This window comes from Mesoplodon densirostris, chromosome 6 (assembly GCF_025265405.1).
Source record: "Mesoplodon densirostris isolate mMesDen1 chromosome 6, mMesDen1 primary haplotype, whole genome shotgun sequence".
In the NCBI taxonomy this organism is placed as follows: domain Eukaryota; kingdom Metazoa; phylum Chordata; class Mammalia; order Artiodactyla; family Ziphiidae; genus Mesoplodon; species Mesoplodon densirostris.
Window position 1 is genome coordinate 119,696,016 of NC_082666.1, and position 13,652 is coordinate 119,709,667.

Below are 13,652 nucleotides of genomic sequence, written 5' to 3' on the forward strand. Positions count from 1 at the left end.
AATCCTGTTATTTTTTTTAAAAAGCTCTCCAGCTTTTGGAACCACTGATATTGGCAAAGATATAAAAAGAACAGGACATTGTGAACTAAGCCCAGGACATTTCCTGGAAGTTGGTTGTTGTCTTAAATCTCATATGTGAGCTTTAATTGTGCTTTGCCACTCCAAACTAGGGAGATTCAGGGAAGTTTGAAGCCTGAATTTTTTTAAAATCCCAATATTTTATTCTGATAAATAATACCTGTATTTAGTACCCTGAAAAATCTTTGATAATTGCCTAAGATAATGCATTCATTAAATGAAATCCTGCACACAAAAGGAAGCCTCAGTTTAGCCATAGTTTTAACATTCTTCTAAGTAAACTTTTTTCATTCCATTCTGCCAACTTTAGTAGCGACTAATATGATGAAGTCATTTAAATTTTACTTCTCTTTACATTGCTTAAAATAAAGAACATAAAACTTTTTTATTTTTAGCACATTATAAATTGGTACAATTTCTATGGCAGTGAGCTTGACAACATCTCTCAATTACAAATGGCCATGGTTTTTGTTCCAGAATCCCTACTTCTAAAATGTAATCCTGTGGCTATACAGTCAGTCCTCATTATTCACGAATTCTGATTTGCAAATTTGCCTACTTGCTAAGATTTATTTGTAACCCTGGAACCAATACTCACAACACTTCCAGTCATTCACAGACATTCTAGTGTACAGAGCAACGGAAAATTTGAGACACCCTGTGCACGTTCCGGCTGAGGTTGAACGTGCAGCCGCTCTGCCTCTTGTTTCAGCTCTCATACTGTAAGCAAGTGTTCTTCTTGTGGTCTGTTTAGTGAAACATTTCCCACAGTTTTTGTTGGTGTTTTGCTGTTTAAAATGGCCCCAAGCATACTGCGGAAGTGCTATCTAGTGTTCCTATGTGCAAGAAGGCTGTGATGTGTTATATAAGCTCCATTCAGGAATGAGTTATGGCACTGTTGGCCATGAGCCGCATGTTAATGAATCAACAATATACATTAAGGTGACTTTACACAGAAACACACATAAAACAAGGTTATGTATTGATTAGTTGACGAAAACGTTGTGACCAGAGGCTCACAGAACCGTAACCCTGTATTTCCCCTAGGAGCAGTCGTTCAGTATTCACTAACTCAGTTTTTGCAGCAACTTTATAGAACAGAGCTACTGCAAATGATAGGAATCAACTGTACTTGAAAACGTGTAAAATGCATGTACAAGTTTTTCATTGTTGCATTATTTATGATGATGATTTTAAACAACCTAAACGTTCATTAGGAGACTAGTTAAAATAAATGCTTGTACATCCAGACAGTGGAATGTACCAGACAATGCAATGAGGCTGTTTTTTAAAAATGAAAAAAAGAAAACAAATCCTTTATATACTGATTGGAATAATCACTAGTGTAAAGTGAAAAAGAAGACATAGTAAAAAGCTATGTGTACCATCTGATGACATTTCTAAAAGGGGGGCTGTGCATATGTGTGTGCATAATTGCTTGAAATTGAATATGGTATCTCTGAAAGGGCACTCAAAGAAACCAAGAACATTGGTTGCTTCAGGGTAGCTGGAAGATAGAGGTAAGATGGAGGGAGACATTTCACTGTATAACTTTTTATATCTTTTAATTTTATGCCATGTGAATGTGCAGCCTATTTTAAAACTTATTTTTTTCTAATGAACATAATAAGAAACAAATATTAAACGTAAATTAAATAATTAACACTTGGATAATTCCAGGATAATTTTGTATTCTCCAGTTCTTCGTATCAAACATTTGCCATTCAGAAAGGTACTAGTGCTAAAAGAATACAATAGGAGAGATGCAAATATCATACCTTTCATTTGAATTAGGTTGGATATAGTATTTGTATTTACTCCTGAAATATTCCTGCATAATATCATCTTGATATTGATATTACCTGTGAAGCTATAAGTAGGTTCTTTTTTTTTTTTTTTTTTTTTTTTTTGTGGTACGCGGGCCTCTCACTGCTGTGGCCTCTCCCATTGTGGAGCACAGGCTCTGGACTCACAGACTAAGTGGCCATGGCTCACGGGCCCAGCTGCTCCGCGGCATGTGGGATCCTCCCGCACCGGGGCACGAACCCGTGTCCCCTGCATCGGCTTAACCACTGCGCCACCAGGGAAGCCCTATAAGTAGGTTCTTTAACTTTTCTAACCGTTTGACAGTTTGAAAATTGTGTGTTCAGTTTTTAGCACCTACTACACACACACACTGCTGTGATACTTTTTTTTATATCAAGATACCAAGAAAAGTTTTGGTGTTGCATTATTATTGTTGTGGGTTAAGGAAAAAAAAAGGTGGGGGAGCTCTTCTGTCCTAGGGTTGTCTGTTATCTGTGTCCTTGATCTAGAATGAGGAATATCAGTGACATGGAAAAACAAGAGTGATGATTGCTAAGCTATTAATAAAAGTTCAGTGGTAATGAAAACCTGTAATTTTGAAACAAATTCAACTCATTTCGTCTTGACTTTTCCCCTTTCTCCTATTAAAAAACAAGTGTTTTAATTCTGGATTTGTGTTTTCTATTTTCTTTTTCAGTTACCCTGCAGTTTGTGAATTTTTGCAGAACAATAATCTGTTATCAATAATCAGAGCCCATGAAGCCCAAGATGCTGGGTAAGTTACATTAAAACTGTACCATGGGGCCTCCCTGGTGGTCCAGTGGTTAAGACTCCATGTTCCACTGCAGAGGGGCACGGGTTCAATCCCTGGTCAGGGAAGTAAGATCCTGCTTGTGGTGTGGTGTGGCCAAAAAAAAAACAAAAACAAAACAACCAACTGTACCAAACAGCACTGCAGAGTTTTTGCCTTTAACATCAAGACAGACGGGCTGTCATTTCTCTTCCAGGTATCGAATGTACAGGAAGAGCCAAACGACAGGCTTTCCATCGCTCATTACTATTTTCTCTGCCCCCAATTACCTAGATGTCTATAACAATAAAGGTAAAGGAAACCAGCAATATTTGAGTTTGAATTTGTGAGTGAGTAAATGTGAGCTCTAGTTTAATATGTATGTGCATAGGTAATTTTCTGAATATATATAAATTTTAAATAAGAAAAAAATGGGTCTTAATTGAAACAAAGGCCAAGAAACTTAGAATTTAAGCTTCTGCTTGGTTTTCATCTCCTAAGGATTATTGGTCTCTTTGTGAGTATAAATAATGATTACAAAAATAGGTCTGATTTGTATGACTGAATCAAAATATAAGAATAAATTACTTCAGGTTCAGGTTAGAACAGTCAGCATAAATTATTGGTTTTGGTGAATTTAATTTATTTATAACAGTACTACCTCAATAAGATGTCACTGTTTAGTGTTTTAATGTCTGTCCGTTAAGCTGTTTTTGCTCTTAAGAAATGATACAGTTAGAATGAATACTCCACAAAAAGTCAGAAAAATCTTCATTTTAGTCCAAGCCCTGCCAGAAACTAATAGTGTGACTTTAGGTAAGTCATATAATCTTTCTTAACCTCAGTTTCCCATATAAAAAAGATAATTGGATATACACATGCCTTTTGATCCAGAAATTCTACTTCTAAGACTTTTAGTCTATTTTAGTCATTTTTTTAAATTTAACTTTTTTAGTTCCTAGTTCATAAGTTTTGTATCAGGGCAGTGGTCTACTTAAAAACCTCCTCTGTAACTATTTTGTTGTATGACTATAAAATAATAGAACTTTTAAACAAACATGCCAGAACAAATATATCCAAGTGAGTATTGTCCCTTCAAGGTAGTTACCTTGGGAGGTTATACACTTATTCCAACAATGCTGCCCGTTGTTCAAACATTTTTGGAACTCCTCTTTTGGCATTGCCTTCAGAGTCTGCGACACATTCTTTTGATTATCCTCAATGATGGGAAATCTTCGTCCTTTGAGGGTGGATTTGATTTTTGGAACAGCCAAAAGTCATTCGGAGTCAAGACTGATGAATAAGGTGAGTGATCAAGCTAGACGATACCATTTGGGGTCAGGAACAAGGTATGATTATAAGGTAATGAGACTGGTTTTTCTTGTGTTGCTTATGAAATGGCTCTGGAGGCAATTCCAAAGGAGGAGTTCCAGAAACGTTTTGAGTGATGGCAGCATCTTTGGATTAAATATACGGTAAGGCAGCAAGGTATATTGATAAGAGCACCGAGCTAGGAGTCAGAAATCCTAGTCTAGTCCTGCTTCACTTTTAAATTCACAGTTAATGAGATACTTAACTTCTCTGAGCCTCAGTTTGTCCTTAAAATAACTGTGATATAGGCTTGTTGGAGATAAGTTGGAATAATCAAAATGAATATTAAAAGCATTGGTCAAACTATAAATTGCTCTACTACTATAACATTCTACTGTTATTGTGCCTGGTGTGATTACAGCAAAGGACCACACTCATCTGATATATAAGGTCTGGTGTGTTTGTCGTTGGTGGTTTCTTAAGTCTCATTACTTTATAGTCATATCTTGTATATGCAGTTTGGGAGAGAAGTTTGAAAGAGGTCCACAACATATTTACTACTTCCTCTATTTCAGAGTAGACTATGAAATGACACATCTCATTTCAGTCTGTTTTGGAACAGTTATCTCTGAATGTCCTTAGTGACTTGCTGTCCATTTTAAAAAGACATTTCTTTGACTTAAATTCTCTTCCAGTCTTATATTTCCTTTTTGCTACTCGTCAATCTTTCCTGAGTCTTAGCTATCCTATAATACTCTGCTTCTCCCTAACTCCATTCTTTCTTATTTCCTTTTTCCTAATATTTCCAATACATTAGAGACTTAGTTTTTGTTCTCGATTCCTCCCTTATGAATGGTATGTGCCACTTATGTTGTCAAACTTCCTCAAGGACAGTGTCCCTAGTCCTCTTATCTATGATGAAGACTTTCCCTTCTTACTTCCTTTATTAACCTTACTATTAAAAGTGTGTCTATTGAGGGAATTCCCTGGCAGTCCAGTGGTTAGGACTCGGCGCTTTCACTGCCAGGGTCCCGGGTTCAGTCCCTGGTTGGAGAACCAAGATCCTGCAAGCTGCACAGCATTGACCAAAAAAAAAAAAAAAAAAGTGTCTATTGATTGCCCAGTGGATTTATCAGTGTGCTAATCTGAAACATGTCATCTAAATCAGCAGTCACTTTACTAGCTTACTAACTGCCAGTTCATTCTTTGCCATATTCTAATCTGGTCTTGTTCTTGATTATTCCTTTAGTAAACTGTTAAAGTCACAGTTGATTCTGAGTTTTTTGTTGGCTTTGACATAATTGGTAACATACTTTACCTTGAAACAATCTTATTTTCCTTGGTTGTTTCTTAACCTTTGGCCGGGGGGAGGGGGGCATGTGGCATCTAAAATAATCTCTGGTGGTGCTCAGTTATTCACCACACAAATACCTCTTTTCTTGAAAAAGGCAACTCTATCCCCCTTTCCTTCTTCTCTTTCTTTTACTGTTGTTTTTCTTTCTTGTATATTCTTTAGACTTATTGGTACCAACAGGCATTTCTTAGTTCCACTGGTTACATGAAAGACCTTTAAGTCATGATTTTTAAACATCTCTATTTCTATTTTTGTGTCCACCTCCCACCTCTTTTTCTTGTGTAGATTGAGGGAGTTGTTGAATATTTACATATTCATCTAACCTAAGTAAAATACATATACTTGAAAATAATGGGACATGTACATTGTAACCAGCATTAGAAGCTTCTTAAAAGCTGAAAATCCTATTTTCATATATTTTCTTTATAATCTATGGTGTACATTTTAAACATCCAGTGACTTTAATTTTGAGAATACTAGGCTATCCTGCAATAAGCAAAGAGACAGGAATCAGGAGATGACCTATAACTGTCATTTCTAGAGAACTATTATACCCTATTCTATTTATGATCATAGTAAGAATGATTAAGAGAATAATGCAAGCCACATTGCATTGCTGGTGATGAAAACTAAGGGATTGGATTTTTTAAAGTTTTAAATATAAAGAAAATCAGTTTGGTACCAAAATATATATATGAACTGGTTAATCTTAAACATTTATAGAGTGTGAGCAATATACTAACTGTGTATAGGAGAGATGGGCATTTTTTTCTTCACATACTGTATGCAGAGATGATTTAATCTACTTTGAACCTTATTAAATTGCTCCAAGTTTACCATCTATCTGTATCCCCCACTATGAATTAATAACTACTAGTTATAAACTCCTAAAAAGTTTATAAAATCTTTGGCTCTGGCTAATGACTAGGAAAACAGGCTGTATTCATTTAATGAGAAATGTTTGCCCTCAGAGGAAAGTTGTAATTGTAACCACTTGGCCTATAAAGGGAAATTATGATGAAATTTTTCTCATGTGGAATCTGAGATTTCTATAGATAGTTACTGTGCAAGACCCTTTGAAGTTTCAGAGCTTAGTTTCTTGTGTACTTTTATTATATATAAGAGCTCTTCAGGTAACTTTGTTTCTTGGGATAATTCTTAAAAGAATGAACTATATAAGTTTTATAAGATTTTTAAGATTTTCCATCTGTCTTGAATTTATAAATGGAAAGTAAGTTCTTGAATTCTGCGTAGTAGGTACACAGCTGTACAAAGTGTACCAGTTGCCATGTCATTTTCCTCTGTGCCAGACTTTCCTCCTTTTTCCTTTTTAGCTGCTGTGTTAAAATATGAAAACAATGTCATGAATATCAGGCAGTTTAACTGTTCTCCACACCCATACTGGCTTCCAAACTTTATGGATGTTTTCACGTGGTCTTTGCCTTTTGTTGGGGAAAAAGGTAAGAGAGCTAAGGCATCTGGACCATCAATTGTCCTAACTAGTGACTGAGCACGCTTATATTTGCACGAGTCCTCTGATGGTTCAGAAATGTTTTTCTTAAAGTTATCAGAAATGTTTTCTATTTTCATTGTTCTCTACAAAGATTTTTAAGTGACACTTAATTGGTTTTTAAATTGTAATTCTAGTTGATTATGCTTTTCTTATTCTAAATATCAATTTAAAATAGCTGTCGTCCTATAATCAAGATGTTAAAATAACATAAGTAACAATAAAATAACCATTCCTTCAGTGATTTCTGCAGCGATAAAGAGATTTAAATAGGAATTATTTTTCTTGGAATTTTATTTGTGCACCTATACAAATAAGCTATGCAAATATATAAGCCTGTTGTACATAGGCCTGGTGGCTTAACTTCTTTGTAAAATGGGAGGAAATCCTTTCATATGTATATCAGTGAAGAAAAGGCTCTGGCAGCAGTCTAATGAAATCAAGTAGTAGTTATGCAATGGAATCTTCAAAGACTCCATACTTTAACTGGAGCAAGTAATCTCCCCCAAATCTATATAAACTTGAAGGTCTGCATTTAATGCTGTTCCTTACAGCTACTCTGAATAGCAAAATGACAAATCATTTTTATCTATGTTTATTTAACATGTATGTTTATATATCCACATCATTTTAGAGAAAGTACCTTATTAATTATATAAATTTTGGGTTATTTTATCTTATCATCTAGTCACAGAGATGCTGGTTAACATTCTCAACATATGCTCTGATGATGAATTGATTTCCGATGATGAAATTGAAGGTAAACTTGCCTTTTCCTCCTTTGAATCAGAAACGAAGAAGTTTTGGTTTTGGTTTTAGTTTGTTGTGAATAATTTTCTTTGTCTAATTAAAAAAAGAATTCTGCTCATTGTAGAAAAATAAAATTTGAAAAATACAGGAAGCCATAAATAAGAAAAAAGAGTCACCCATAATCCTACCATCTCATAGATATCCACAGTTAACATCTTGATATAAATACGTTTTTGGTGTCTTTTTTTCCTCTTTTTTCTTTTAAACAAAAATGAAGTCATGTGATAGTTTCACAAACATTTCCTGGGTTTTTTGTAGACTACTTTTTAATGGTTACATAGTTATCCATGTCAGTCATTCTTTCTTTTATCCAATCCCCTGATGTTGGATATTGGATTTTTTCCAAATTTTCTTTTAAAACCCCACAGTTTTGAAAATTTTTATAGATAGATCTTTGCCTGTTCTGTTCAACAACCAATGCTTATTATATGCCTTATATGTGCCAACAATTGTATAGGTCCTAAGCTCTCAAAAAGCTTATATTCTGGTGGTGGGAAAACAAATAATGCATATGAGTCAAATATTGATATGTGGTATGAAAGAAAGGAAAACAATACTAGGAAATGAAAATTAACACTTTCTTGATTATTTCCATAGGATAAATTTCTAGAAATTGAAAATTTGTGTCAATTAGTACTTACAGTTTTAAATTGGATACAGATGACCTAGAAAAGCTTTATAGTTTACAGTTTACAGTTTACATTTTGTGTATGTGATACATAGTTCACAGTGTTCTCTCCAATACTATTTATTATAATTTTTATAGTCTGCTGTTTTTTTTAACTTAAATATTTATTTTTATGATGACTAATGAAGTTTTTTTCTTGTATTTATTGACCACCTTTATTTCTTTTTATGAGTTGTCAATTCATTTATTTTGCCCACTTTTCTATGTTATGTGCATGTTAGTTTGTTTTTCTTCTTATTGGCCTGTGAGCGATATTTATATAGTTACATTTTGTTGTATACATAGCCAAATATTTTTTCCCTAATATGTTTCAGGAGGTTTGATTTTAAAGATAGGTCCTAACTTATCTGAGAATGCAGAAGATTCTGGAGAGATGGTAGCACCTTAGCACAAACCTCTGACCATCTCATTCTCCCCTTAGCTTATGCTAAGGTGATTCACTCAGCTGTTAGGATGAGCTATGTACATAGTGGAGAAAGCCTAGCTTACTTTGAGAATATAGATGAGAGTCCTATACATACTTATGCTTCAGATTCCACACTGAAGTTGCAGAGCAGATGAAGCATAGCTTGTGTTTACCTTTATGAATGGGATAGTAGATCACTGCAGGGAACCAGGTCTTGAGAAAATAGTGCAGCCAAGTGAAAATTAAAACAAAGAATTTAAGCTAGGAAAGGATGAAATATGTAAGAAATACATCTAGTAAATTTTATATTTAAATCTAAGTGGAAATGGAAATTATTGTGAACTCTATTGTATGTATTAACTCTATTGTGTGTATGTATCCTTGATTATCATAAGGACATGCTTACTAAATTATGCCCAAATATATTTATTTGGATATATTTATTGAAGTATCATCTGTAGTAGCAAAAGAGTCAAACAGTCTAAATATCCCTCAGTGGAGAGCTGGGTAAATCAGTCACGCTATATCCATATGATAGATTCTCCACATGGAATATTATTTCCCTTCTGTAAGCCTCCTTTCTTCTCCCCTTCTCTTCTAGTTAGTTCCTATTCAGCTTATTGTTACTTCGTCATGGAAGATATTTCTGATCTCCCTGACTAGAACCAACACCCCTGTCATGCTCTCATATCAATGGTGCTAACTTCTTAGCATTTGATAGAGTTGTGATTTTACATTTATTTATACTGTTACAGGATTAATATGTTAATGTATTTACTAAGTGACTTAATACTGTTAAGTCATTCAACAGTAAGTTCCCTGAGTGCTGGGACAAAATTCGTTCTTGCTTACCATTATCACCTTAAAGCCAAGTATAGTGCAATGAGCATAGTAGGTAAATATTTGTGGCATGAAGTACAACTATTAAAAAAATAAAAGAATGGCGTAGAGCTGTTGGTGCTGATATGGAAAGTGTATTAGATGTTAAGTACAAAAGTAAATGGATAGAATCCTCTTACTCCCATTTTTTACAAGGTATGTGGGTGTAAGCTGATACAGGATTTTAAAACTTTTTGTCTGAAAGGAAATGAAGAATAACCTTTAGGTTAAGCTGGTGAATTGAACACACTTCTAATTCCATTCCTTCCTGAAACCACACTAAAACTACAGTACAATTTTGGTTTTATCTAAGTGATATAAACTAAGGATTTTCACTTTAGTAACGCCAGACAGATAGTTTAAATCAATCCTGGCTCTTAAGACAACTAGAAAAGCTAGACAAAATTTTTTTTTTTTTTTTTTTTTTTTTTTTTTTTTTTGCTGTACGCGGGCCTCTCACTGCTGTGGCCTCTCCCGTTGCGGAGCACAGGCTCCGGACACGCAGGCCCCGCGGCCATGGCTCGCGGGCCCAGCCGCTCCGCGGCATGTGGGATCCTCCGGGATCGGGGCACGAACCCGTGTCCCCTGCATCGGCAGGCGGACTCTCAACCACTGCGCCACCAGGGAGGCCCTAGACAAAATATTTTAAAAAGTTGCTTCAAAGGCACTCAGAAAACTAAGAAAGTAATAAAGAATTACCAAGTAGAGATCTGGAAAAAGGCATAAATCCAGAGAGGTAAGACATTTGGTTAGGTATGGGACCAATTTCCTCCTAAAGGCATTCATGAATATCAAAAGAGGGGGCTGAGAGGTTGACCAGCCCTCTTGATAGAAGCTAAAAAAAGTTGGGGTTCATGACTTGCCAAAGATGAATTGAGTGCTGGTAAGCTTCTGCTCATTGGTTTGGGACCCCCAAAGGTTGCATCTATGTAAGAGTAAGGGTGAACTGGAAATAGAATGCCCTGGAAGGGACTACAGCCTGTCTTCAAGTCATTTCAGTCTCTGAAATTTAAATAAGGTAGTCCCAAGCATCTGGCCGAAGCAAACCGCTTTAGACTAAGGTAGCATTATGTAGAACTTTAAACTACTGCAAGCTGTCTTTCAAATGTAATACATGGCTCACAACCAAAAATAACTAGGCATATGAGGAGACATAATGAAATGAATGAGAACCAGCAGAAAGAGCAAAAAATAAAAACAGACCCTCAGGTTCTCCAGACACTGGCTTTATCAGACCAAACTTTAAAATAACTATTCTAAAAAATAAAACAATGCTAACTGTTCAAGAACATAAAAGAGTAGATTAAAAATTTTGGCAGAGAACTGTGAATTATAAAAAGGGATGAGCAGAGTTAATAAAGCACAAAAAGAAAATTCTAGGAATGAAAAATAAAAAACACAGCAGATGAATTAACAGCAGCTTCAATAAAGCTAAACAAAGAATAAATGAACTAGAATATAGGTCAGAAGAAACAACCTAGAATAAATCACAAAGAGAAAAAATAAAATACCCCAAAAAGTATAAGTGACATGGAGTATACAGTGAATAGGTACCACCTGTGTGTTTGGAATCCTAGAGAAGAGAGAGAGAATGGGGTAGAACCAGTATTTGAAGAGATAATGGATTGAAATTTTTCTAAAACTGACAAGTTAAGCCACAGATTGAAGAAGTCCCCCAAACCAAAGCAGAATGAATACAAAGAAAACAATATCTAAGCACCTCATAGTAAAAGTGCTTCAGGTGAAAGACAAAGAAAAAAATCTTAAAGCAGCCAGGAAAAAAAAAATCGATTACTTTCAAAAGAGAACAATTAAACTGACAGTAGATTCTCAATGGAAACAATGGAAGCAGGAAACCATGGAATGACATATTCAAAGCACTGAAAGATAATAATTGGTACATCTAGAATTCTATACCTAGCAGAAATACCCTTCAAAAATGAAGAAGAAATAAGCATTTTTCAGCTATTCCTCCCTTTAAAAAAGGTATGAAGAGAATTACCAGGAGACCCACACTAAATGAAATTCTAAAGAATATTATTCAAACAGAAGGAAAATACCAGATGGAAGCTTGGAGAGTCAGGAAGAAATAAAGAGTACAAATAGTAGAAAATATGTGGGTAAATCAAGTGAATTTAGACCTTATTAAACAATAATAATTTTGTTGGATTTAAAAGACAATTAAAATATATGACAATAATAGTCGGCAGTGGGATAGAGTTAAAGTGTGTGAGGATGCTGTAGTATCTGGGGAGAGGAGAAAAGTACCTGTTAACATTATACTTTGATAAGTAAGAGATGTATGGTATAAGAGTAATTTTCAAGAAAGGAGGGCTTTTTAAAAAGTATGTACCCTTTGGGCTTCCCTGGTGGCGCAGTGGTTGAGAGTCCGCCTGCCAAAGCAGGGGACACGGGTTCATGCCCCGGTCCGGTAAGATCCCACATGCCGTGGAGTGGCTGGGCCCGTGAGCCATGGCCGCTGAGCCTGCGCGTCCGGAGCCTGTGCTCCGCAATAGGAGAGGCCACAACAGTGAGAGGCCCGCGTACCACACACACAAAAAAAACAAAACTATGTACCCTTTAAGTTATAGAAAAAATGGCATGATAAAAAAAAATAACCTAGAAGGCAAGAAAGGCGGGAAGGTACCAATAACACTAGGACAAATAGAATAAATTATGTTGATAAATTTATCAGCAACTTCATTAAATGTAAATGAATAAAAGACAGATTGTCAGGTAAGATTTTTTAGAAAACATTTTATGATGGTTTATAAGAGACAGATCTAAAACATAAAGATACAGAAAATTTGAAAGTAAAAGGAGAATAAATGTATAGTCCAAATACTAACCAAAGAAAAGCTGTTGTAGATAGATTAATATTACATGAAATAAATGCTAAAACAAAAATAAGATGGGGAATTCCCTGGCGGCCCAGTAGTTAGGACTTCACGTTTTCACTGCTGAGGATGCGGGTTCAATCCCTGGTCAGGGAACTAAGATCTTGCGTGCCACATGGATCAGCCAAAAATTAAAATAAAATTAAATTAAATGAAGTGAAATGAATTACCCATGGGTCATATATCACAATGAAAATTTCAGAATATTTTGAACTGAATGAAAATAAAAAGCAGTACATATTAAAACTTGAGGGCAGGCAGTGCACCAGGCAGGCCTGGGTTTGGGGCTGGAACCAGAACCTCAGCAGATGTTCACTGGTTGACAGCAGAGGAGAGGAACCGAGTTATACTTGACCTTAAAGCAGCAGGATGGTCAGAATTAAGTGAGATGCCATCTACAAGGAGTTCTCTTTCAAATATTGTAATCAGGCATCTGGCTTTATGTCTCAAGTTACCCTACAAGCAGAGAAGATGAATCATCACCCAGAATGCTTCAGTGTATACAACAAGGTCCATATGCCCCTCACCTCACATGTCCGTGGGGGACTGACCACAAGGGAAGTGAAATTAGCCAAGTTTGTTGAAAAAGCAACTGTTTCTGTGTGATTTCTTCCAAATGTTTGTAAAATTTTATATACATCTTAGCTGCAATGTATTTTGAAGGCAATTTACATGAACAAATTAAGTTGTAAATTTAGTTCACCTTTCTACCACATTTTGTAAAATCAGTGCTTAAATACAAAATGATATAAATTGGAAGAAAAAAATAGAACAACAAAACTTGAGGGATGCATCTAAAGCCATGCATAGAGGAAAATTTGTAGCCTGAAATGCATAAATTGGAAAAGAAGAAGGTGAAAAATCAACATCTATCTCAGGAAGTTAAAGGAAAAAAATGGATAGCACATTAAACCTAAAGAAAGGAGGTGGAATGAAATAAAAAGTTAAGAGTAGCATAAGAAAACAGAAAATAAAATATAATGTAGGGAATTCCCTGGTGGTCCAGTGGTTAGGACTCCACGCTTTCACAGCTGAGGGCCCAGGTTCGATCCCTGGTCAGGGAACTAAGATCCCACAAGCTGTGCGGTGCAGCCCCCCAAATTAAATAAATAAATAAAATATA

At 35.5% G+C, this 13,652-nt stretch overlaps 1 protein-coding gene across 2 annotated transcripts in view; it reads left to right on the plus strand.

Moving 5' to 3' along the window:
- PPP3CC (protein phosphatase 3 catalytic subunit gamma) overlaps nt 1-13,652 on the plus strand; it is a 92,248-nt gene that overhangs the window by 61,449 nt on the left and 17,147 nt on the right. For both annotated transcript variants that reach the window (XM_060102506.1, XM_060102507.1), the window contains exons 7-10: nt 2,582-2,659; nt 2,892-2,986; nt 6,674-6,799; nt 7,538-7,609. In XM_060102506.1, the coding sequence (XP_059958489.1) occupies nt 2,582-2,659; nt 2,892-2,986; nt 6,674-6,799; nt 7,538-7,609 (371 nt within the window). The remainder of the gene's footprint in view (nt 1-2,581; nt 2,660-2,891; nt 2,987-6,673; nt 6,800-7,537; nt 7,610-13,652) is intronic.